Source organism: Staurois parvus, unplaced genomic scaffold (genome assembly GCF_062004578.1).
Source record: "Staurois parvus isolate SC_StPar_1 unplaced genomic scaffold, SC_StPar_1.0 ptg000562l, whole genome shotgun sequence".
NCBI lineage: Eukaryota > Metazoa > Chordata > Amphibia > Anura > Ranidae > Staurois > Staurois parvus.
Genome location: NW_028318358.1, coordinates 2789205 through 2815863, shown reverse-complemented (window position 1 = coordinate 2815863; position 26659 = coordinate 2789205). Strand labels below are relative to the sequence as shown.

Below are 26659 nucleotides of genomic sequence, written 5' to 3'. Positions count from 1 at the left end.
GATGTCCAGAGCTGTTAAGGTGAGGGTCTCTCTCTCTCTCGACATGGGGGATGGTGGCTGGTGTATGGGGGGGCAGTGGTAGTGGAAGGTTCTCTCGGGTGGAACACAGGGGTGTTTTTGCTCAATGTCAGGCTCTTTCTGCGGGGGGTGCCAATTTTTTTGTTGCCTAGGGCAGCACAAAACCTAAATACACCACTGAGCTCCATGCACATTAGGGGCAGAAAAAATGCCAGAACCTCTGGCAGAAAAAAAGCAGCATAAAAAATGCTACAATATTTCTGAGTTGTTTTGTAAATTACTATGAAAACTGTAATAAAGACAAATTTGCCTATAAAAATGCTACAATGGCTCATATTGCACAAGAGTCTATGAGAGTTTAAGGGCATTTGCTTTTATGTGTTTTTTTTTTTTCAAAACATTCCCTTCTGCTCATTTTTCGATGCACACTTGAAAACACTGAATGCTCCTAAATGGGGAGCAGAAGCATTTTTGTTGCCTGCAAGCTCCTCTCAAAAACCTGATTCTGAAGGGTTTTTTTTCTGCCTCTAAAGGCTCCTCTTAAATATATACCTGTAAATTCCCTAATGTACATGGACACATAGGCTAACACAGAGCTGTTTCTACGGGCTAAAGAAAAAATGAAAATCACCTGTACAATCAGCATATTTTTTGCCCTGCATGCTGCTTTTTTTCTGCCAGCAGTTTTTCTACTGCCTAGTGTGCATGGACCCTAAAGAGCTTTTGACTTTATTGTACTGCTCCTTTCTCTCTTAGGCAAGAATGATGTTGCTCTCAATTCCATGTATGCACATATTTGCTGAAGGGTGCTGCCCAGCTTACAGGACCCAGATCTCATGCACCTCATGTGCCTGACTTTCAAAGATGGCAGTGCTGATGAGGGGAGTGGTACCTCCATTACAGGGACTGAAGCTCTTCTTTAAACTGTAGAATTATTTATTTATTACAGGTACTTATATAGCGCCATCAATTTACACAGCACTTTACATATATATATTGTACATTCACATCAGTCCCTAACCCTCAAGGGGTGTACAATCTAAGGTCCCTAACTCACATTCATACATACACATACTATGGACAATTTAGATAGGAGCCAATTAACCTACCAGAATGTCTTTGGGGTGTGGGAGGAAGCTGGAGTGCCTGTAGGAAACCCACGCAGGAACAGGGAGAACATGCAAACTCCAAACAGGTGGTGTCGTGGTTGGGATTTGAACTGACAACCTATTACTGCCAGGCGGAAGTGCTAACCATTTAGCCACTGTGCTGCCCCATTTACTAATGTTTATTAATACTTAGCATCTTAACCATTTGCTCTCCAGAGGATTTACCCCCCTGCCTGACCAGTTCATTTTTTGTGTTACGGCACTGTGTTGCTTTAACTGATAATTGCGTGGACATGCAATGCTGCACCCAAATTAAATGTACGTCCTTTTTTCCCCACGAAATGAGCTTTCTTTTGGTGGTATTTGATCGCCTGTGCGTTTTTTATTTTTTGCGGTATAAAAAAAAGAAAAAATATATATATTTTCACTTTTTGCTTATAAACATGTCCAGTAAAAAATCTAATTTCATCATAAATTTAGGCCAAAATGTATTCTGTGACATGTCTTTGATAAAACAAATCCCAATACGTGTAAATTACTTGGTTTACGTGAAACTTATAGTTTTACTAGTAATGGCGGCGATCAGTGACTTATAGTGGGACTGCGATGGGCACTGGGGAGAACTGACTTGGTGTCACTAACATCCCCAGTGACACCAATACAATGATCAGTGCTAAAAAAAAAAAAATGCTGACACTGTACTAATGACACTGGGTAGGAAGGGGTTAACATGTGGGGCGATCAAAGGGTAACTATGTGCTGAGAGTGTTTTACTGGGGGGCGGTGTGGTGGTGCTTCACTGTAAGCACACTGCTTTGGATGGCTGTGCTGTGCACAGCCATCCAGAGCAGTGTGCCCGAGCCGACAGAGAGGAGGACTGTTAGTAAACAAAGCAGTCCTCCTCCCCGTCGGAGATGCCCGGTAATCACCTAGAGCCGGTGGGGAATCACCTACCCGGAAATACTAAATCACGTACTGTATATATACGTGATTTTGGACACCCTTGCCACCCTGTAGCAGTATATCTGCTATAGGGCAGTCGGGATGTGATTAAAGTAGAATTCCAATCTATACCTAACTACTATTAAAAATGCTCCATTCCCCCTCCTAACACCTATCCAGACTAACCTGTATAAGAAAGATGTGTATACTTACCTATTTTCTGGTCGCTTTTTTGAACATATGATCAGGCTCTCCTGTATCAACCAGCAGTGGCTTCAGGGAAGAAAAGAAAGTACTCGACAACAGTTGGCAATATCTGGGAGCTGTGACGTCACCCATAGGCTCCTAGGGCCCATTGTCAGTGCTTCCTCCTCTCCCCTGCAGCTGCCACTGGCTGACATGAGGAGCCAGATCACACGACCTGTGAACACAAGATAATAAGTAAGTGTATACAGAACATCTTTCTAACACAGGTTAGTCAGAATAGGTGTTAGGAGTGTGGAGGGAGCATTTTTGAGATTAGTTAGGTAAAACCTGGAATTCCACTTCCACTGCCTCAAACGAGGGATGGAAATACTGTATATCATTATCTTCTTTCAGTTCTTATTAAGACTGTATGTACTGTATGTGAGTATTTAAATAATAACAGCAATTGCATAATTTAGGGAGGAAGTGATATAACTTACCTGGAGATGACTGGTCACTGCTAAGGACCAATGTTGCAGGTGTTGGTCTTCTTCTTCGAATCTATTCAAAAATACAGAAGTAGACTTATTAGTATCGTATCATATATTGTTCTAACTTTAAAAGAGACCACGTCACCAGACCATTCGTTTCAACAAAAGCCTTCCATATATATTATATACATTTAATGTATGTTATACATTTTATTTACCTCTAAAAGCCTCCTTTTTGTAGACATCTAAAAGACCTGAGACTGCTGATGGGTGCTGCCATCTTGGATGTGATGTCAGCAGTAGTTTGTCACCAACCAAATATCGCCATGTCACAACTTTTTGTTGCGTGTAGCTGTGGAGCAGGGAATGCCCTGGCCGCAGCTGAATGGGCACAGATTTGGAAGCAGTGACAACTTCCCTCTGGCTTTGGTTTGGACCAAACCTGTGTACTTTCTTAGTCAGCAGCCCCAGCAGGATCAATGCTACCACTCAAGTGACACTTATTTTATAGTTCCTTTGCTTCTTCCCTGATAGCCACATAAAAGGTTTTGAATGGAGGTGAATGTGTACATCTCTACATTGTGAGACACATCTACACATCTGACCAGTAGGGAAACTAAATGCTGTACAAGGGACAAAAGGTATTGGTCTCAAAATTAGGACACAGTGACTGCATGTGACTCTGGCAGGAAGGTCAGGTCCAGTGTTGGAGTACTGGAAGTATAGTGATAGCTATGCTCCCTGTACTCTGTAAAAATGTAAATTGTAAATAAACGAGATAAGTCCATGAGGTGGCATGCACCTTATGGGACTTAACCCCAGTAAACCAGAACAAAGTGTCTGAATTCCTGGAGTTCAGCTTTAACCCTTTACATTAAAATATGAAATAGCAGGCAAATAAAATTGCTAAATTTTGCTATTTATATACAATTAATTTTGCATCAATGGTACAACAATAACACAAAATATGTACAGAGAATGCATTATAGTTCCTGTGTTAAAAACTGGGGATATATACATTCAACACCAGAACATGTGCTGTACTATGAAAATGCTAAATAATATACAGTGCCTTGCAGAAGTATTCATACCCCTTGAAATTTTCTACATTTTGTCATGTTACAACCAAAAACGTAAATGTATTTTATTGGGATTTTATGTGATAGACCAACACAAAGTGACACATAATTGTGAAGTGGAAAGAAAATGATAAATGGTTTTCAAAATTTTTTACAAATAAAAATCTGAAAAGTGTGGCCTGCATTTGTATTCAGCCCCCCATCTAGAGAATGAAATGTGTTCCCATTTTTCTTTGCAAAATAGCTCAAGCTCTGTCAGATTGGATGGAGAGCATCTGGAGACAGCAATTTTCAAGTCTTGCCACAGATTCTCAATTGGATTTAGGTTTTGGACTTTGACTGGGCCATTCTAACACATAAATATACTTTGATCTAAACCATTCTATTGTACAGTAGCTCTGTCTATGTTTAGGGTCGTCGTCCTGCTGGAAGGTGAATCTCCGTCCCAGTCTCAAGTCTTTTATAGACTCTAACAGGTTTTCTTCTAAGATTGCCCTTTATTTGGCTTCATCCTTCTTCCCATCAACTTTGAGCAGCTTCCCTGTACCTGCTGAAGAAAAGCATCCCTACAACATGATGCTGCCACCACCATGTTTCACGGTGGGGATCGCATGTTCAGGGTGATGTGCAGTGTTAGTTTTCCACCACACATATTTTTTATTCCAAAAAGTTAAATTTTGGTCTCATCTGACCTCTGCACCTTCTTCCACATGTTTACTGTGTCCCCCACATGGCTTTTTGCAAACTGCAAATGGGACTTCTTATGGCTTTCTTTCAACAATGGCTTTCTCCTTGCCACTCTTCCAGATTTGTGGAGTGCACAACTAATAGTTGTCCTGTGGATAGATTCTCCCACCTGAGCTGTGGATCTCTGCAACTCCTCCAGAGTTACTATGGGCCTCTTGGCTGCTTCTCTGAATAATTCTAGCTTTGCCTGGCCTGTCAGTTTAGGTGGACGACCATGTCTTGGTAGGTTTGTAGTTGTGCCATACTCTTTCCATTTTCAGATGATGGATTGAACAGTGCTCCATGAGATGTTCAAAGCTTGGGATATTTTTTTATAACCTAACCCTGCTTTAAACTTCTCCACAGCTTTATCCCTGACCTGTCTGGCATGTTCCTTGGTCTTCATGATGTTGTTTGTTCACTAATGTTCTCTAACAAACCTCCGAGGGCTTCACAGAAGAGCTGTATTTATACCGAGATTATATTACACACAGGTGGACTCTATTTACTAATTAGGTGACTTCTGAAGGCAATTGGTTCCACTAGATTTTAGTTAAGGGTATCAGAGAATAGGGGCTGAATACAAATGCACGCCACACTTTTTAGATATTTGTAAAATATTTTGAAAACGACTTATCATTTTCCTTCCACTTCACAATTATGTGCTGATTTATGTTGGTCTATCACATAAAATCCAAATAAACTACATTTACCTTTTTTGGTTGTAACATGACAAAATGTGAAATATTTCAAGGGTTATGAATACTTTTTCAAGGCACTGTATATTATCCTAAACTAATATAAATTGCTCAGTTCTAGGAAAGCTTACAGCCTCCTGTGAATATTCTTACTATTATTGAAGGAAAATGGTTTTGAGTGATCTTTAAATAAACCCAGTTGTCAGGCAAACTGATCCGCGTATCAGCTATTACCATGGCTAAAAGCCCAGCCATGCAGATAAACACACTGGGCAAAAGAAATGATGCCTAGTACCCTGCCAAGATAAAATGAAAATATCAACTCTGCACTAAACTGGACCAATCATGTGCTGCCATATTGTCCAGTACGAGGATACAGCATATGTTTGTTTCCACATATCACTTTTCAGAATCCAGATTTCCAAGTAAGTCACTTGTAGTATGTTTTTATATTTCCAATTTTTTATCAGTAATTCTTCTGCTATGAAATTAATCACAATGCAAATTGTAGCTGTTGCCTGGAGTGGGGCTTCATGATGTGGTCAGAGGCATGTTTTATATGGACACAGTGCATTGAATTCAGCAGCCTATGCTAATTTGTAGTAGTTATTTTTTAATATGAAATACTTTGTATCACATAAGAGGAAGGGATTTTAATTTCCTTTTGGCCCACCTCACCATATTCTGACTAACTATTCTAAGCTTTATGCAGCAATTTGTTTGGCATAGAAAAGAGACAAACATGAGCAGTAATATTCCTATGGAATCCCCCAAGGGCTACATGCAGCATAGCATAGAGTCATCACAGATGTGACAAATAGAAGTGTGAGTTATTTATTATGTGACATGACATTACCTCAGTAATCCCACACTGCCTTCAGTCTTGTAAACAGTTTGATATTAAACGGTCTATGACAACTGTGTGGTCAATCTATTTCATATTGTGATCATAAAATAACATCTTTTTTTTACTTTATGTATTGGATCTGGTGGTTATACATCATGTATATATTTGTAACACATTATATAGAAATAATATTTTACATCATTTTTGATTTATAAGGTTCCAAGGACACCAGGCATTCAGCCCCTGTGTGTGTGTGAGCAGGAGTTAGTACCCCTTTTAGTGAGGTCCCTCCTAATGGATGGGTATAGTGAGTGGAGTTAGTCAGCCCTATATAAGCTGGAGCAGAAAGAGTCTCGGGCAGAGGGTGATGGGAAAAGACTAACCCTTGTATACATGTAAGCCTATAGCCTGAAAAAGAGGACCCTTCAGGGCAGGACAGTGCAGACCCAAGCGGGAACTCATCTGTGGGGAACCTGTAGTCAGGGTATGGAAGAGTTTGGTGGCCATCCTTTGTTAAAGTAGTAGTAAAGTATATTTTTTATGTTTTACCTACAGGTAATCCTTTAATAAGGCTTATCTGTAGGTAGTGTAAATATCTCCGAAACGTGCTCTGGAGATATTTACTTTAGCAGTGCTGGTGATGCGCACAGCACTCTCAATAGATGGTGTGTAGCCCATTGTAAAAGCTGTGCTGTGGCCAAAAATCCTGCGCGCATAAGAGACACGTCATCACGACTCGGCCAGTCAAATGGCCACAGCCTGCAAACTCGAAAGAAACACTGGGTGAAAATGGCAGCCCCAGGGATCTGTGACAGCATGCCCTTGGAGGGTTTTATTTCAGGTAAGTCTTTCGTAATGTGATAGTATGTGATGCATACTAGCACATTATGCTCTTAACTTGCAGAGAGCAGATTATAATTTTTTTTTTTTGCAGTTAAATTTTATTTACATTTTTTGAAGTTTACTACTGCTTTAAATATGATCTAAAAGAATCATCCAACCCACCTACTAGTGAAAAACCCCCTCTTCCAAAATATCAGTAAGTGCTCTACAAATGATAAATGCCCAAGCACATAAATTCACACAAAGTATTGAATAAGTGTCAAGTGTCTTATAGTCCCAAAAAAAAAAAAAATTATTTTAATACGTCCCACTTGAAATCACTTCTTTATAGTGTTGTAATCCTCAGAACAGCTTCCACGGAAACCCTCAAAAAATTCAACATAGTGCATCACCTTAATAACTTTAAAAATAACACTCCATACGTGCAACCACAAACATTAGTGCAAAAAAAGTGAAAAAAGAAAACACAGCAATGCTTGTGCCAAACTGGTGATGTGTTTCACTCAGTGTAAACCACTTCAAATAGTGTATCACTTCTAATACTCATAGCATATATACCCTTACCCTTTTGTAAAGATACAAATGTTTGTGGTTGCACGTATGGAGTGTTATTTTTAAAGTTATTAAGGTAATGCACTATGTTGAATTTTTTATTTTATTTTTTATTGTTTGAGGGTTTCCATGGAAGCTGTTCTGAGGATTACAACACTATAAAGAAGTGATTTCAAGTGGGAAGTAGTAAAATTTTTTTTTTTTTTTTTTGAGGGATTATAAGACACTGGACACTTATTCAATACTTTGTGTGAATTTATGTGCTTGGACATTTATCATTTGTAGAGCACTTACTGATATTTTGGAAGAGGGGGTTTTTCACTAGTAGGTGGGTCGGATGATTCTTTTAGATCATATTTTGATGTTTGTAACTTTCTAGGGCTGAAAGTTATTTTCTATTTGGAATCAAGTAGTTTATTGGGTGTTTTGGAGGATTTACTGTATTATATACTTACTACTGCTTTAACTACACTGTGGTGGATTTGCTGCTGCTCGATTTACAGTGATGGAGGTGAAAGTCGAGATATAGAAAACTGTATTGTGGTGTTTCAGTTAGGCCCAGAGAAAGAAAAGCGAAAGCATAAATGCAGGGCAGACATGACCGGGTTAATAGGGAGTTTGACATAGTGATCTTCTAGTTGGTTAAACATAAACAGGAGGTTTTGGTGGGGAGGGCTGGAGCAGGTGGGGCTGCAGAGGTTGATCTGTAGGAGGGTCTGTAGAATTCCTTAGTCAGAGGAGAGTATGCATTGGGACAACTTCCCACCCTCTCTCCCTTATTTGATATTTGGGTTAATTTTGGCATGTGATGTTGGCACAGGACTGGTGTGGTCATGGCAGTTGAAGGATTACAGGATCCTTGTATGTGTTGAATTATGAGAAAAATATTTTTGCATTTGTAGGGATTTGTCCTGGATACGGCTCCCATTATCTGACTGGTGGTATTCACAAATATTTGTTGCTAAGTCGGTGCTTTTATGGCTGGTGGCCTACTTTTTGTTGGTTAAGCAGGTACTGAAAGTAGATGTCCATGAAGACCTTGCAGCTGCTTTTTTTTACATACTGTTCTGAATGTTAATATGTTATTAAAATTTGTTAATGAAAAAGGCTACTATGGCCATTAAATTCTGTCTTGTGTCTTTTGTGGTTTCTTAGGTAATGGTTATTGGTGGATTGGTTGTCAAGCAGGATAGAAGTCAAAGCATCTTTTATACCCTAGTCATGCCACAATAAAAGAAAATCATTAGAAGGCTGGCTGAATGTGAGGACATTATGTATTTCCAGTGGTGGACATCAGGCCAGGGGAATGTGAGCAACATAAAATGGTAGTCTTTCCCCCTATCTTGGTTCCTGAACCTGGAGAAGATGGCAGGTGTTCCTGGCCAGCTTGGCAGGAGTGCATGAGACCCTTAGATTAAGTGCAGGCAGAAAGCACAACCTACCCTACTGCCAGCAGCCTGTTAAACTCTATGAGAGGCTGAAAGCTGCTGAGGATGGACGGTACTACAAATGTTTATGGCAGTATGCACTCACGGCCGAATGCCCAGAATGCAAACCTTTGGGAAAGGGCTAGATGACCCTCGATGTCCTCTAGCCCAGAAATGAGGCAGGTTCTTCTGTAACTGCTGCCACTGCTAATGCACATTTTGAGAAACTTACAGTGTGCAATGAAATGTAAACTGCCTGTACAACTAAGCAAGACTGAAGGGAAGTTTTAAAGTTGAATTACAGCAAAAATTAGTGGATTAGAATCTTTAAAAGACTTTGTATCATTGTATGTGTCTACACCTAGGTATGATTTCTCCTAAATTACTGTCCCTGTGACCACACAGAAACTGAAAACAATCTTTCCAGTGGTCATGCAGACAGCAGTAAAAAAAAGACTGTACAAGTTTCCAACCCTTCCTCACTCTGAAAAAGTGTATTTATTTTATGTGTCTCTATTGGAGAGACTCTGTGTGCCCTCTGTCTGGGAAGTACATTGGAAATAATGAGAGATCTCCATAGTTGGCATAAAGATATCAGTTACAGACTTTATAGACGTTATCATTCTAAGTTTGATTTTTCTTTCAGTAAGGAGGTCATACAAGTCACATGACCATCTACCAGTGTGGCGCTGAAACTTATTTCTAGAATACTAGTAGCATCGAATTGTGCGATGGGAAGCATATATAATTTGCCATGGTGGGAAGCAGAATTTTCCCACTTGTAACAAATAAAATGCATGATGAGAGACCCAGCTTGTCTGCTCAGCATTGTGTACAGCCAACCTGCCAGATGCCGCTGAAATTACAGACCGAACTTGACGGTACAGATGGAGTACCTACCACTGTCCCTGAGCAGATGAGTTCTGCTATTAAAGGGTTACTAGACCCAAGATCCTGCATTCACTATATCTGGTCTCCTACAGTACACAGAACATGGAAATGCAATTATTTTAGTAAATATAAACTGCTAAATACCTTTTCTCATCAGCAGTTAGAGCAGTCTTGTGACTTCAGCAGAGCACTCGTTAAAGCTTGTAGGATGAGTTTTCTTTCTGCCCTAGGAGTATGCAAAACCCCTGACCCTCTGTCTGGACAGTGCTGATTGGCCCTGTGCTCTCCCAAAAAAAAAACAACCTCTCTAGCAATACACACTAAACTGAGCATGTGGCTATGGGTTCAGTCTATGTTATGAGGTGGACATCTGAACAAGGAGGGGCAGAGAAAACAGGATCAAATGTTTTTTTTATAAAATGCAGAGGATTAACCCCTTAGGTTCCACAGTGAGTATAACAAGCATGCTTTACTGCATATGCATACTGATTTTACTATTATGGGTTTAGTAACACATTAAGGACATCTCTCACTAAAGTCTACTACATATGTTTCCAACTCCCATGGTTTTATGTGTGTTTATGGATGCTACAGCAGAAAATCTGTATCCAACTACAAATCACCAAGGAAAATAATTAGAGAGATATGTAGCTGCTGAAAATCTCTGCCACAAATTGTTATTTTGACGTGGACCTTAAGCTGAACAGAAGAGACTTCCCCTTATCTCTATAGAATCACTCCCTCACTGGCCTGGAATGCATTTGAATCTCCCTTGCTATCAAAGGAGTGACATCTCACTGGTCCAAATTAACAATAAGCATATGGCGCAATCCTAAAGTAAAACACGTGGAGAATAACTGGCAAACAATAAACCGGAGTTAGTCCATAAAAAGTCCATGAATACCTACTTGGACCAGTGAGATAAAAGAAAACACAAGGGGGTGCCTCTAAGTGCAGTATTGAGAAGTCATTTAATAATCCATACATAAAAAACTCTTGTGTGAAGAAGATAAAAGCCTAAAATCAGATGTGGACCATAGCCACTCTGTTAGCCACTGTTTAGATGGTATGGTGGGGTCGGCATCCAGGGTCCATTGGAGCCTAAACCAGGGTAGATGTCAGCGTTGCATGGAGGCAGCGGCTCCCAGGGATGGAGAAAACAGTGGAACCGCAAGTGGAGTCAGGGGGATGTATCAGTAGCCATGGTAACGAGTTTTGGAGCACCAATCAGCTCCTTTGTCAAACTTGCCTGGTTAAGCGGACGAGTCCCATTTATATTGGTGGGAGAGCCTATCTGGGCGGGGTAAGGGTGGTCCTACTACACTAATGGAGAGGAACGTGGGGAAAGAAAGGGACAGGACACATTCTACATTTATACTGTTAGCAAAACGTTATACAGAGAATTAATAAATACATGGTAATAAAATAAATTAGCAATAGAATGCATAACAATAGAAGAATAGCCCACTATTTATCAATGTAAAGATAAAGAAATTTTCTGTATATGATATTTATTGTCATAATAACTATAAAAATTATTATAATCCAATAATTTAGACATACAGTAAATATATGTGAGAAATTATTTTATATAGAGGGAATTAGACCCATCAGGAAAAAAGTAAAAAGAAGGGGGATAAAAATAGACCGTTTCTCATCAATTCATATATTGGGCAATATTGAAAGATCCACAAAAGAGTAGGTGGCTATATCAAATAATGGTACGGATTTCTATCTCTTCGTTGAGACCTATCAGAGCCAGCGTGTCCAGAATATTTATCCAGTAGGTCTCTTGTTCACATAATCTTTTAAACCATTCAGCAGGGGAATATATTTTGGGGATACCCTCAATCACGCAGACTCTTAAGCCTTCAGAGCATTTATCATGATGTTCTTTGAAGTGCCTAGATACTCTGTGCTTTTCCACCCCTTCCTCTACAAACGGCGTTCTTTGCCGAAACGTTTCCTCAGTGTCCGTGTGGTTTTACCGACATAGTACAATCCACATGGGCATGTCAGGCAATAGACAACATATTCGGAGGAGCAGTTGTGGAATGCTTTAATGTGGTATATTTTATTATTGACCTGAAACTGCTTTTGACCATGTGTGATGTGTTTACACGTCAAACAGAGATTTTTTACACTGATACATTCCCTTCAATGGGCGGAACATAGGGAGGGATGTGGATAGTGATACAGTCTGCTTGAGTTTGCTGGGTTCAATTTTGTTTTTTTACGCTGGGAGCTTTCTATAGGTCATTTTGGGTATTTGGGTAATGCCAGAGGTAAGATGTGGATCCTCTAACAAGATGGACCAATGCCTCTTAAACATTTTTTCCATCTAACTATGTTGGCAATGGAATTGGGTGACAAAGCGAACAAAGTTAGTGGCCTCAGATGGATGTTTGGTGACAGGATTATCTATGAGGTATAGTTGGTAAGCCTCCTCCACCTTTTGCGGACGATAACCTTTATCAAGAAACTTTTGTTTCATATGTTGTATATAGTCTTGTGTCCCATTGCAATTATGGCGTAAGCAACACAACTGGCTTTTGGGAATGTTGTTCACTCATTGGGGATGGTGGCAGCTTGAAAAATGTAAAAAAGAGTTACCAGCTGTCAGTTTAGTGTTATTAGTAGCATATGTGGTTTGCCCCTCATGACATAATGTGAGATCTAGAAACGCCAGGGAAGAACTATCGCAAACAGATGTAACTGACAAGCCAAACGTGTTGGCATTGAAATAAGAGACAAAGGCAAGAACATCAGATTCTGGACCATCCCAATAATGACCACATCATCTATGTAGCACCCATAGAACACTATATGGGCAGAGAAGGAATTGTTACGCCAGATGTGTTGAGCCTCCCAAAGGCCCATCGTCAGATTTGCATAGCTACGGTCGAAATTAGCACCTATAGCTGTGCCGGTGATCTGCAGATAAAACTCATCATCAAAACAAAAATAGTTGTGGGATAAACAAAACCTAGTGGCTTCCACAATTAAGTTGGCTTGGGAATGACTCAGTAGAGGATCTTCCGTAAAGGAAGTGTTGCACTGCTTTGATTCCTATCTCATGGGGGTATAGATGTATATAGAGAACACACATCTAGGGAAACCCACCTATAAGTAGGCTCCGAAGTGTATTTTATTAGTGTTTCCATAAGATGTATACCATCCCTAAAATAGGCTGGTAAGGATTGAGCCAGGGGCTGTAGAAATTGGTCAACATACAATGAAAATCCACTCATGATGCTTTCCATAGATGCCACTATTGGACGCTTCGGGGGGGTTCCTAGCATCCTTGTGTATTTTCAGTAAATGGTAAAAGTACGGCACTTTATAAAAATCTTTTTGAAAGAAAGCAACCATTGCCTTATTGATGACTCCTAGTTACTTGGCTGTATCTATTAGAGTATGGGCCTCACAAATGAACTCAGGTAAAGGATCCTTTTTAAGTTTCTTATACATTTTGGGATTAGAGAGAAGACACTCTGCTTCTTTAACGTAATCCACTTTGATAGGCTCTCTCACCAATATAAATGGGACTCGTCTGCTTAGCCAATCAGGTTTGACAAAGGAGCTGATTGGTGCTCTGAAACGCATTATCAAGGCTACAGATCAATCCCCCTGACGTCACTTCCAGTTTCCTGTGTTCCACAGTGGTTTCCCTGACATCACTTGCGGTTCCACGGTCTTCTCCGTCCCGGGGAGCCAGTGCCTCCGTGAAATGCTGACATCCACCCTGGTTTAGTTTCCATAGGACCCTGGATGTCAACCCCACCATACCATCTAAACAGTGGCTAACAGAATGGCTACGATCCCCATCTAATTTCAGGCTTTTTATCTTCTTCATACATGAGTGTTTTATGTATGGATTATTAAATTACTTCTCAATACTGCACTTAGAGGCGCCCCCTTGTGTTTTCTTTTATCTCACTGGTCCAAGTATGTGGTAAGCTATTGATCCTGTCACTGGCGAGTTCTTGCCAGTCACAGGATCATTCATAAAAAAAATGGCCCTCACTGTGTGCTAATGTAAAAGAATAGCCATGCACCAGCCCCTGTCAACATTCTGGATGTAACAGAATATAGGTGATAGAATGATCACCTTCTTCATTCTGTTTTTACAAGGACTGTAAGTTTGCTAGCTGTTGTGTTTTTTACCCACTCTTCACTTCATCATATTTCAGATACAGATCTTTTTTCAGTAAGTAAGAAAACTGAAAAGTTGTGTACAATGAAGTGACTTTCCTGTAGATTAGGCTGCAGGTGTTTGTTATGGAGCAGACTGTAATTGTCCTCATCAGACAAGAATTGTGTTTTAATGCTTTAGTGAATCAATGACACAGATGGATTATGCAAATGAGGTGAGATATTTGTATCTACGACCTTAAAAGTCCCTGCAGAAATTAGTGGTAGCTAAGTCACTAAGCAGTTGACTGCACTAAATGTCAAAGAACTAACATGTTCTTGCATTATCTGCCACAGGGTTGACACAGGCAAGTTATAAAGGTCCTCATTTATTGCTGGAATCTATATGGAAATGTTTTTACTAGCCATAACTGCATGCAATAAATATACTTTGGAAAGCAGAGCACAGAACTCCTTTGCATTTCAACACCATGTCTAAATATTACTTATGCTGGCTTCAAATGTTGCAATCTGTCTTTACTAGTGTTTTTAGCTTTACAAACGGCTGTGTAGTGTGAAGTCCTGGTTAATTGAATATGCATTAACTGAACTTGTTGGCAAATAAAAGAAAGGTTGTGCAATCAAACTGTAACATGTGTGGCCCAACTTAGAGAAGCCAACTAGAGTCATAGCTCTGTCCCTAGCCAGCTAAGAGAACATTGAGTGATTGATTCCCATGGAACTTCTACAGACTGCTCAGCTGAGCACAAAGTTTTCCCATGCAATCAGTTGTCGTTTGCCAGAATATTCTCTTATACTAATTACAATGACATTTCAACTCATACCACATTGTTTTCAAACAATACAAAACTGTCAAATTCCCTTACACTGAGTAAAGAGAAATTTTAATTTATACCACATTGTTTTCAAACAATACAAAATTGCTAGAATGAAAACACTGTAACGGCAATAGAAAGACATAGAGAAAATTACAAATCATGGCCCTATTTTTATCGTTATCTGCAGTTTTTGATATACAGTATATATGACTGCACTACTCTCATTAACATCATATAATTCCCTTGTAGCATGAGATGTTGATTACAAAGTGTGCATAGGCATTAATATATTGATTTTCAGAGAATGCTCACACAACAGTAAAAAAGAAGGTTTTTGTTTTCTCAAGCTGATCAGCCACAGGCAAGATGGAGCCTTATAAATGAAAACCTAAATCCCACATGAACAGGCTTCTTCATCTTTTAATGATTATGAAATTCAGAAATAAGATTCAGTTATTTATTTAGTGAAGTCTCCTTCATACATATCAATGTGGATTTATCAAAATAATCCACAAACCTCACCAATCTTTCTACAACTTTTTTCTAATTAATACTGTCCTTTAATTCATTTGTTTATCACGTTATTTTATCCAATGTGCTGCCTACTTTGTCTGTCGGCCCTATTCCTATTCTTGTAACTCTTACTCCTACTCTTGTGGATGACATCCATTCTTACTACCCAAAAGTTAAGTATTAGGACACTTATAATCTCTAAATCAAGATTTAAAAAATCTTCCTGTGACCAACCAGAACACACTCATGATGTTTGTATATTTATTCTTTAGTGGGTATTCTTGAAGCTGGCCATTTTAAATATATGTTCAAACATTCATAGAAAAACATTTGTCAGAACATTTCTTTTCATCATTGAGTCAACTGATTCTGTTTAGGAGCCCTTAACATTTCATCCAGACCTGCTACTTGAATGGAATCCCAAGTGTATTAAACAGGTTTCATTACAATATTTACATTTTTTTCTGAACATAAACCACATTCACAGTTACCATTTCATTTGTTTCCATCCCGCTGCTTTAAATGTTATTGTCAATGCAGTTGAAAACAAATGTTCGTTTGACCTCACAAACCATTAGAAAAACAAATGAATGTTCCACAAATTTTACTAATGTCTTGCCAGCTTCAGTGGTGTTGGCAAGCTAGACTAAGGGCTCGTTCACACTAGGCTGTTTTGCCAACGCTTGCCAAACGCCCCTATAGCGTTTGGCAAGCGTTGGTCCGGCGTTTGCGGAGCGTTTTTTAACGCTCGGCAAATGCTCCGCAAACGCCGCATGCGCGGTTTAGCGGCGGTTGCTAGGCGTTTGCCGAGCGTTAATAACGCCCCACAAACGCCTATAATGCAGTTTGAGTGGTGTTACCGCTCCGCAAACGCCCCGCAACCGCGTCGCAACCGCACCGCAAACGCCGGCCGGGCGTTTGCGGAGCGGCACCATAGACGAGAATAGGAGGCTTCAAAGCCTCCTGACTCGTCCAGAGGCGTCCGTTTTGCCGCGACGCAACGCGACGCAACGCAAACGCTCCCGTTAGAACAGCACCATATGCTGTAATGTGCAGAATTGGCAGAGGCGTTTGGGAAGCGGTAAAAACGCTTCCCAAACGCCTCTCTGCCGCCTGCACACAAGGCTAGTGTGAACGTAGCCTTAAATCTAGATGTTTTCATGGCAATTAGCATAGGTACATAGAAGTTATGCCAATGGCTAAGGTTATCTTGTTTCAAATCAGCATTTGAGGTTGTGTATTCAGTGAGGAACAGAAGTATTTGAACACCCTGCGATTTTGCAAGTTCTCCCACTTAGAAATCATGGAGGGGTCTGAAATTCACATTGTAGGTGCATTCCCACTCTGAGAGACAGAATTAAAAAAAAAATTCAGGAAATCACATTGTATGATTTTTAAAGAATTTATTTGTCTTGCACTGCTGAACATAAGTATTTGAACACCTAAGAAACAGCAAGAGTTCTGGCTCTCAAAGACCTGTTACTGTGCCTTTAAAAAGTCCACCTCTACTCCACTCATTCATCTAACTTAGTAGCACCTGTCTGAGCTCTTTAAAGACACTTGTCCACCCCACAGTCAGTCAGACGCCAACTACTACCATGGGCAAGACCAAAGAGCTGTCAAAAGACACCAGAGACAAAATTATGGACCTCCACAAGGCTGGAAAGGGCTATGGGGCAATTGCCAAGCAGCTTGGTGAAAAGAGATCAACTGTTGGAGCAATTGTTAGAAAATGGGAGAGGCTAAAGACTGTCAGTCTCCCTTGGACTGGGGCTCCATGCAAGATCTCACCTCGTGGGGTATCACTGATGATAAGAAAGGTGAGGAATCAGCCCAGAACTAGAAGGGAGGAGCTGGCCAATGACATGAAGAGAGCTGGGACCACAGTTTCAAAGGTCACTGTCGGTAGAACACTACGCCGTCATGGTTTCAAATCATGCTTTGCACGGAAGGTTCCCCTGCTCAAGTCATCACATGTCCAGGCCCGTCTGAAGTTTGCCAATGACCATCTGGAGGATCCAGAGGAGGCATGAGAGAAAGTCATGTGGTCAGATGAGACCAAAGTAGAACGTTTTGGTCTAAACTTCACTCATTGTGTTTGGAGGAAAAAGAAGGATGAGTTGCATCCCAAGAACACCATCCCTACTGTGAAGCATGGAGGTGGTAACATCATGCTTTGGGGGTGCTTTTCTGCGAAGGGGACAGGATGACTGCACTGTATTAAGGAGAGGATGAATGGGGCCATTTATTGTGAGATTTTGAGCAACAACCTCCTTCCCTCAGTTAGAGCATTGAAGATGGGTCGTGGCTGGATCTTCCAACACAACAACGACCCGAAGCACACAGCCAGGACAACCAAGGAGTGGCTCCGTAAGAAGCATATCAAGGTTCTGGAGTGGCCTAGCCAGTCTCCAGACCTAAATCCAATAGAACATCTTTGGAGGGAGCTGAAACTCCGTGTTGCTCAGTACATGCTAAAGAGATCTTTGATCCAGCAAAGAACAAAACTCATTTGTCCAAAAACATATATGAAGAGAATATATCCCCATAAAAGTTTTGTTCTAACATCCATTTGCAAGGATTTCATTCAGGATATACAACTCACAATCCTTCCTAAATGATGATTTATGATCGATTCCTATGAGTTTCTGGAATACATACTGTCAGGAATGGACTGGCCAGCAATGGTGGGACTCACCTGCCTTATGGGCTGCAGTACAAGGGCTGGCCAGCGGGTGCTCCCAGCAATCAGAGACTCAACCTTGCAGCCAGCCAAACACCTGAAACTGCTTATGCTGGTGTATTTAAGGGATGGCCAGACCTGCAGACTCTGCCTTGGTGTGTGTTTCTCCTGGGCCCTGTATCCTGTTCCTGCTACCCTGTTCCTGTTCCTGTTCCTGCTCCTGTCTGATTCGTTGCTGACCCTGCTCTGATCCCTGGCTTTGTCTGACCATTCTCCTGCTTAACCCTATATGTTCTGACCTCCTGTTTTTGACCTGGCCTGCCTGACGACGCTTGCATTGTATGTTTTGTTATCTGTGGGTGGTTGGGTTTGGTTCGTTTGCACTGTGTTATGTTTTAGTATTGCACTGCGTTTATGTTTGTATTGTTAGTCTTTAATAAATTATATTGTTTATAACTTATCTGAAGCCTGCGTTTCCCTGCGTCAGTCACAAACCTCTGGTCATACCCTGGAGCCCTGACACATACCATCAGTGCTCTTTACTTAGTCGATGAACTTATTTGTACTTTGTATGACCGCACAGAGACAAATTATATTTACACACATATTTTCCAATGATACACATGATGTATTAGGTTATTAAAACCCTTTTCTGAAATGTTATGTTCTCTAGATATAAGACTAATTGCAATAATTGAGGGTAAATATAATTATATTTGAGCCACAATATAATTAGAAGTTTATAATAATTATAATTTTGAGATTATTATCATTTTGAAGGTTATTTCTAAGGCAACCAATAGGGAATTGCTGTTTCTAACTTGTACCTGGAAATAAGAGCTGATTTTTGATGGCTTGTATAGGAAATCCTGCTTTTTTAATGTATGCTGGTTATTATGAAAGACCCCAATGTGTTAAAACCCTGGTTATGGTGCAAATATCAGGGTTATAATAAATCTTCTTATAAACTGTCAGTGGTCTTCTATAATCATTTTATCAAATCATTTTGATTAACAGTGGAAAGTACGTCCAAGTGGCAAGCAGTGATTTTCCAAATCACCTACAGTACATAAAGTGGTCCTTTTAATAAAACACTTCACATGAATCAGCAAAGCACGTTATTTTCAAATTGCACTATCATTTTGAGTTAAAAAAAACACCTATTTCTTGGCATCAATTGAAAAAAAAAAACACTCGACTTGCAAGGTCCCAAAATCACAGGAGGATACAGAAAACTTTTTAGAATTATCTTCTTGGTAGCTAAAAAACAATCCTACACAAATGGATATAGACTGAACCCACATTATTTCAATTATTCTTAAAGTGGAATTCAAGTCACATTCTAACTAAGCCTAAACCTGCTCCTACCCCCGTTCTAAGACTATTTTCACTATTTATTTATTTCAGGTACTTATATAGCGCTGTCAATTTATGCAGCACATATATATTGTACATTCACATCAGTCCCTAACCCTCAAGGGGCATACAATCTAAGGTCCCTAACTCACATTTATACATACACATACTAGGGCCAATTTAGACAGGATCCAATTCACCTACCAGCATGTCTTTGGAGTGTGGGAGGAAACTGGAGTACCCGGAGGAAACCCACGCAGGCACAGGGAGAACATGCAAACTACAGGCAGGTGGTGCCGTGGCTGGGATTCGAACCAACGACCCTAGTACTGCCAGGTGGAAGTGCTAACCATTTTGCCACTGTGCTGCCCTGTAAAAGAAAAGATGTCTATACTTTTGTGAAGCCACTCTGGTCTAGTCATGTGATTGGGCCCCAGCTCCTGCTTCATTGTAGAGGAGGGACAGCCAACAATGGCTGCCCCATAGTAAGCCTATGGGTGACGTCATTGCCCAGGATCTGCAGCTGTTGTCACCACCTCTCCTCTACACTGAAGCCAGCACTGGGAGAGGATCAAGTGACCAGACCAGAGCGGCTTCAGAATAGATAAGCATAGACATCTTTTCTTTTACAGGGTAGATAGAAGAGTCTTAAAATTGGGGTGGGAGTAGGCTTAGGCTTAGTTAGAATTTGACTGGAATTCCACTTTAAGTAACTTAACATAGCACTGCCCCCTTAGGAGTCATTAGAGATTTGGGTCCCCCTATAGTCCTGCACAGCTACATAACACGCATTTTTCAAACAGACTTGCATCCAGTAGACAGTAACTAGCCCTTGAACTTGGTTTTGAAGTTTTATTAGGGGGATTTGAACTTTGATGGGGTAAGGGTTGTATGGGTTGCTCAAGTGAACAGCAACTGAGGATAAACTTGCTGGAACCATGTACAAGTCTCTTTAACAAAAAAAATTATCTTCTTGGAGAGTTAGACAGAATCTCTTGGAGTACCACCCCAGACCCCAGATACTCCTCTATCCAGGTGTCTGAAGGAATCCCTGGGCAGGGGATTTAGTGCCTGTCACTTTAAATATAAGACAATCCCGGATATCAAGCTAATCAAGTTTCCTACTAGAGTGGTCCTTCCCCTTTCTGGCCCATGTGATGTAGGTCTACTCACTCAGTCCTCTGTCTGTGAGCTGATGGGTCAGTGGCTGCTCTCAGGCCTTCCGGTGGGCCGCTCCTTTCCTGCTACATAGTTGGTCCTTGCTCTGGGGGGCCGATGAGGTCCCGAGTTTTCCTCCTTTTCAGCTCTTCTGCCTGTAGGTGGGCCTCTTCCCATCTGGGCCCTCTCCCATGCTCCTGCTCTCCAGCCTATCACTTAATCTTCCACCAGAACTCTCCTGCTGCTAACCAGGTTCTCTCACATTTAAGGGCTTCCTTGGCCCCAGGCCAAGCCTCCTGCTTGGGGATTGGCCGGGGTTCCCTAAGTGTGCAGGCCAGCCCCTCCTAATCCCTGCCCACTGCGTCTAGAATCTTCTGCAAGAATTCTAGAGCAGGGGAAGCTATCAGGGAACTGACCTGCAGAGCCTCTCAGCCCTGATATGAAATAACCCCGTCTCAGCCCATGATGCTATTCAGCCTTCCTAGGTAATTCCTTGGTAATTCTTTTAATAATTTACCAACACTGACAAAACAAAAAGTGGTCCAATGCTTTAAGCATGCACATTTGTATCTAATGAGAATAGCAGCTAATGATCCCCCAAGTATAGTGAACCTAAAAGGTAACAAGTTGTACAAAGAAATTTACCTTTTCTCTTTTTATTGTATATAACAATTCCACAGGACTCTTGACACTCCTAAAGTTGGAGGATACAAAAGATTGGCTTCCGCACCAAGTAAACATGCATATGAGTGCAACTGTAACAAAATGATGAGTTCTGTGAACTATTTTTGCTAAAATTGTACTTTTAATTTAAAGAAATCGAGAACTTTTGAGCTCCCTTGTGTGATCCAAACACAGGGCAAAAAATGAATAGTCTCCAGATACCTAGAACATTGTGCTTATTATACATTTTAAACTAATGGAAATAAACTATTATTTTCAATCAATGCCTGTCTGGTAGACTTAAAGCAGACCTTTCCCTAATTTTAAATAATTTTTGCTTTCACTTACACTTATTTACTTGTCATATACATTTGGGATACCTAAAGTTTTCAGCTAATTTAAATAAATTTAACAACCAGGTGGCACCTATACATGTTGAAGAAGAGACTGTAGCTAGAGATGAGCGAATCGAAGTATCCGAAGTGGAATTCGAGTCGAATATCGGAAAAATTTCGATTCGTGCCGAATCCGAAAAACAGCCTAATTCGGACGCGCGAATCGAAATTTTTCAGAAAATGGCGGCTGACATGTGCGGCGACGGAGCGGGGATGTCGGGGAAGGCGCGCAGACAAGGCGCGCTGCCCCATAATGCATTCCTCAACGACATGTGATCGCATCAGCCAATCAGCAGCCAGCCAGCCAGCACTGTGTAATGGTCGAGGTATATATAGCGGCCATTTTGGAAATCTTCATTTGCCTGCAGTCATTGAACAGAGGCAGACCGCTCTGTACTAGGGACAGGGACAGAGTTAGGGCCACAGAAACGAGAATTGGGGACAGAGAGAAGTTACTTAGGGACAGAGAACCATTACTCAGGGACACAGACTTGTTAATGAGGGCCACAGAATCGTTATTTAGGGACAAAGAAACGCTAGTTAGGGCCACAGAATTCATACTCAGGGACAGACAGAATTGTTACTCAGTGCCAGAGAATTGTTACTTAGGGCCACAGAAACGTTATTAGGGCCACAGAATTTTTACTCAGGGACAGACAGAATTGTTACTGAGTGCCAGAGAATTGTTACTCAGGGACAGACAGAATTGTTACTGAGTGCCAGAGAATTCTTACTCAGGGCCACAGAATTCATTCTCAGGGACAGACAGAATTGTTACTCAGGGACAGACAGAATTGTTACTGAGTGCCAGAGAATTGTTACTCAGGGACAGACAGAATTGTTACTGAGTGCCAGAGAATTGTTACTCAGGGACAGACAGAATTGTTACTGAGTGCCAGAGAATTGTTACTCAGGGACAGACAGAATTGTTACTGAGTGCCAGAGAATTGTTACTCAGGGACAGACAGAATTGTTACTGAGTGCCAGAGAATTGTTACTCAGGGACAGACAGAATTGTTACTGAGTGCCAGAGAATTGTTACTCGCACAGACACAAAATTGTTACTTGCACAGACACAGAATTGTTACTCGCACAGACACAGAATTGTTACTCAGGGCCACAGAATTCATACTCAGGGACAGACAGAATTGTTACTGAGTGCCAGAGAATTGTTACTCAGGGACAGACAGAATTGTTACTGAGTGCCAGAGAATTCTTACTCAGGGACAGACAGAATTGTTACTGAGTGCCAGAGAATTGTTACTCTCACAGACACAAAATTGTTACTTGCACAGACACAGAATTGTTACTCGCACAGAGACAGAATTGTTACTCAGGGCCACAGAATTCATACTCAGGGACAGACAGAATTGTTACTGAGTGCCAGAGAATTGTTACTCAGGGACAGACAGAATTGTTACTGAGTGCCAGAGAATTGTTACTCTCACAGACACAAAATTGTTACTTGCACAGACACAGAATTGTTACTTGCACAGACACACAATTGTTACTCAGGGCCACAGAATTCATACTCAGGGACAGACAGAATTGTTACTGAGTGCCAGAGAATTCTTACTCAGGGCCACAGAATTCATACTCAGGGACAGACAGAATTGTTACTCAGGGACAGACAGAATTGTTACTGAGTGCCAGAGAATTGTTACTCAGGGACAGACAGAATTGTTACTGAGTGCCAGAGAATTCTTACTCAGGGACAGACAGAATTGTTACTGAGTGCCAGAGAATTGTTACTCTCACAGACACAAAATTGTTACTTGCACAGACACAGAATTGTTACTCGCACAGAGACAGAATTGTTACTCAGGGCCACAGAATTCATACTCAGGGACAGACAGAATTGTTACTGAGTGCCAGAGAATTGTTACTCAGGGACAGACAGAATTGTTACTGAGTGCCAGAGAATTGTTACTCTCACAGACACAAAATTGTTACTTGCACAGACACAGAATTGTTACTTGCACAGACACACAATTGTTACTCAGGGCCACAGAATTCATACTCAGGGACAGACAGAATTGTTACTGAGTGCCAGAGAATTCTTACTCAGGGCCACAGAATTCATACTCAGGGACAGACAGAATTGTTACTCAGGGACAGACAGAATTGTTACTGAGTGCCAGAGAATTGTTACTCAGGGACAGACAGAATTGTTACTGAGTGCCAGAGAATTCTTACTCAGGGACAGACAGAATTGTTACTGAGTGCCAGAGAATTGTTACTCTCACAGACACAAAATTGTTACTTGCACAGACACAGAATTGTTACTCGCACAGAGACAGAATTGTTACTCAGGGCCACAGAATTCATACTCAGGGACAGACAGAATTGTTACTGAGTGCCAGAGAATTGTTACTCAGGGACAGACAGAATTGTTACTGAGTGCCAGAGAATTGTTACTCTCACAGACACAAAATTGTTACTTGCACAGACACAGAATTGTTACTTGCACAGACACACAATTGTTACTCAGGGCCACAGAATTCATACTCAGGGACAGACAGAATTGTTACTGAGTGCCAGAGAATTCTTACTCAGGGCCACAGAATTCATACTCAGGGACAGACAGAATTGTTACTCAGGGACAGACAGAATTGTTACTGAGTGCCAGAGAATTGTTACTCAGGGACAGACAGAATTGTTACTGAGTGCCAGAGAATTCTTACTCAGGGACAGACAGAATTGTTACTGAGTGCCAGAGAATTGTTACTCTCACAGACACAAAATTGTTACTTGCACAGACACAGAATTGTTACTCGCACAGAGACAGAATTGTTACTCAGGGCCACAGAATTCATACTCAGGGACAGACAGAATTGTTACTGAGTGCCAGAGAATTGTTACTCAGGGACAGACAGAATTGTTACTGAGTGCCAGAGAATTGTTACTCTCACAGACACAAAATTGTTACTTGCACAGACACAGAATTGTTACTTGCACAGACACACAATTGTTACTCAGGGCCACAGAATTCATACTCAGGGACAGACAGAATTGTTACTGAGTGCCAGAGAATTCTTACTCAGGGACAGACAGAATTGTTACTGAGTGCCAGAGAATTGTTACTCTCACAGACACAAAATTGTTACTTGCACAGACACAGAATTGTTACTCGCACAGAGACAGAATTGTTACTCAGGGCCACAGAATTCATACTCAGGGACAGACAGAATTGTTACTGAGTGCCAGAGAATTGTTACTCGCACAGACACAAAATTGTTACTTGCACAGACACAGAATTGTTACTCGCGCAGACACAGAATTGTTACTCAGGGCCACAGAATTCATACTCAGGGACAGACAGAATTGTTACTGAGTGCCAGAGAATTGTTACTCAGGGACAGACAGAATTGTTACTGAGTGCCAGAGAATTGTTACTCAGGGACAGACAGAATTGTTACTGAGTGCCAGAGAATTGTTACTCAGGGACAGACAGAATTGTTACTGAGTGCCAGAGAATTGTTACTCAGGGACAGACAGAATTGTTACTGAGTGCCAGAGAATTGTTACTCAGGGACAGACAGAATTGTTACTGAGTGCCAGAGAATTGTTACTCAGGGACAGACAGAATTGTTACTGAGTGCCAGAGAATTGTTACTCGCACAGACACAAAATTGTTACTTGCACAGACACAGAATTGTTACTCGCACAGACACAGAATTGTTACTCGCACAGACACAGAATTGTTACTCAGGGCCACAGAATTCATACTCAGGGACAGACAGAATTGTTACTGCGTGCCAGAGAATTGTTACTCAGGGACACCTAATCGTTGAATTAAATAGTATGTCAGACAACATGCAGAGGAGTGGCAGAGGAGGCAATGTTTTAGGAGCGAGCAGACGTGGCAGCAGAGGAAGGGGTCGAGGCAGCAGTATTCGCAGCCAGAGGCCAGTGCTCCCGGTGTCATCCAGCGGTCGTGTCTCCACCGACAACCCTGCCGTCATTGATTGGTTGGCTCGGTCGTCTTCCTCTTCCCAGGTCACCTCTGACACCTACAGCCAACGGTCGGTGGGTACGTCAGACACAACCGTTAGTTGGCATGGCCCGGGACCAAGCCCACTGAAATCACGTGTCCTCTACCTGCCCCTGTCCTTTGCTGTTCCCTCACCAAGCGAAGTATCGCATGCTGTGGGCTCAGCCCCACTGTACAGTGAGGAAGAGCTAACAGAGGGCGGTCAGGAACGGGGGGAGACATCGGCCTTTTCAGCAGCCAAGCGAACAAGTACTGGCGAGGAGAGTGGCTCGGTAGCCGGTCTAGAGACAGGTCTGTCTCCTGACCCAGACGCAGCCGAGGGGGCTAGTAGTGAGGCGGAGACCCTACTTGATGATGAGGAGGTTGATCGCACTTGGCAGCCTCGTCGTCATCAGGCAATTTCTTCCGCATCATCAGGAGAAGAGGGTGGCAGCTTGGCAGCGAGCAAAACAGTCGGTGGGTTGCCCAGGAGACAGCAGCAGGGTCGCATCAGTGTCAGTGGAGCCAAACGTCCACGGAGTAGAGCACCAGCTCCACTGCAGCCTACCACCACGGCCAGTAGTGGTGCCGGTGCGCACGGAGGAAGTAGCAGTCAGCCAGTGAAGAGTAGCGGGGGCAAAGTTTCCTACTCGGTGGTGTGGCAATTTTTCCTCAAGCCGCCCGAGGAAGTAAACGTAGCCGTATGTCGACTATGTGGCCAGAAATGCAAGCGTGGCCAGGGGGCCCATGTTGGGACTACAGCGTTGCGTCAGCATATGCAGCGTCACCATTCGGTGGCCTGGGAAAACCGTGATAAACATACGGCGGTTCTGCCTGCCCCAGCCCCCGCTCCATCACCCGCTCCGTTACTTGCTCCGTCACCCGACGTCGTCAATCGCCCTCTATCAGCCAGTCAAGGCTCCAACACCTCTGCTGAGGGGAGTTGTCGCTCATTGGCATCTTCCGCTCGTTCAGATGCTCCTTCTCCTGCTACTCCTCTTCTCGGATTCCGTCAACAGTCTTTCTTGGAATCCGTATCCAAGAGACAACAGTTTGCGAGCACGCACCCGACGGTGCAAAAGCTGAACGTCCTCCTGTCCAAGTTGCTGGTGCTGCAGTCCCTCCCTTTCCAACTG

At 41.8% G+C, this 26659-nt stretch overlaps 1 protein-coding gene across 2 annotated transcripts in view; it reads right to left on the bottom strand.

Moving 5' to 3' along the window:
• The window catches only part of PPP1R1A (protein phosphatase 1 regulatory inhibitor subunit 1A), a 251213-nt gene that overhangs the window by 111205 nt on the left and 113349 nt on the right, over positions 1-26659 (bottom strand). For both annotated transcript variants that reach the window (XM_089691395.1, XM_089691394.1), the window contains exon 2: positions 2756-2816. In XM_089691395.1, the coding sequence (XP_089547521.1) occupies positions 2756-2816 (61 nt within the window). The remainder of the gene's footprint in view (positions 1-2755; positions 2817-26659) is intronic.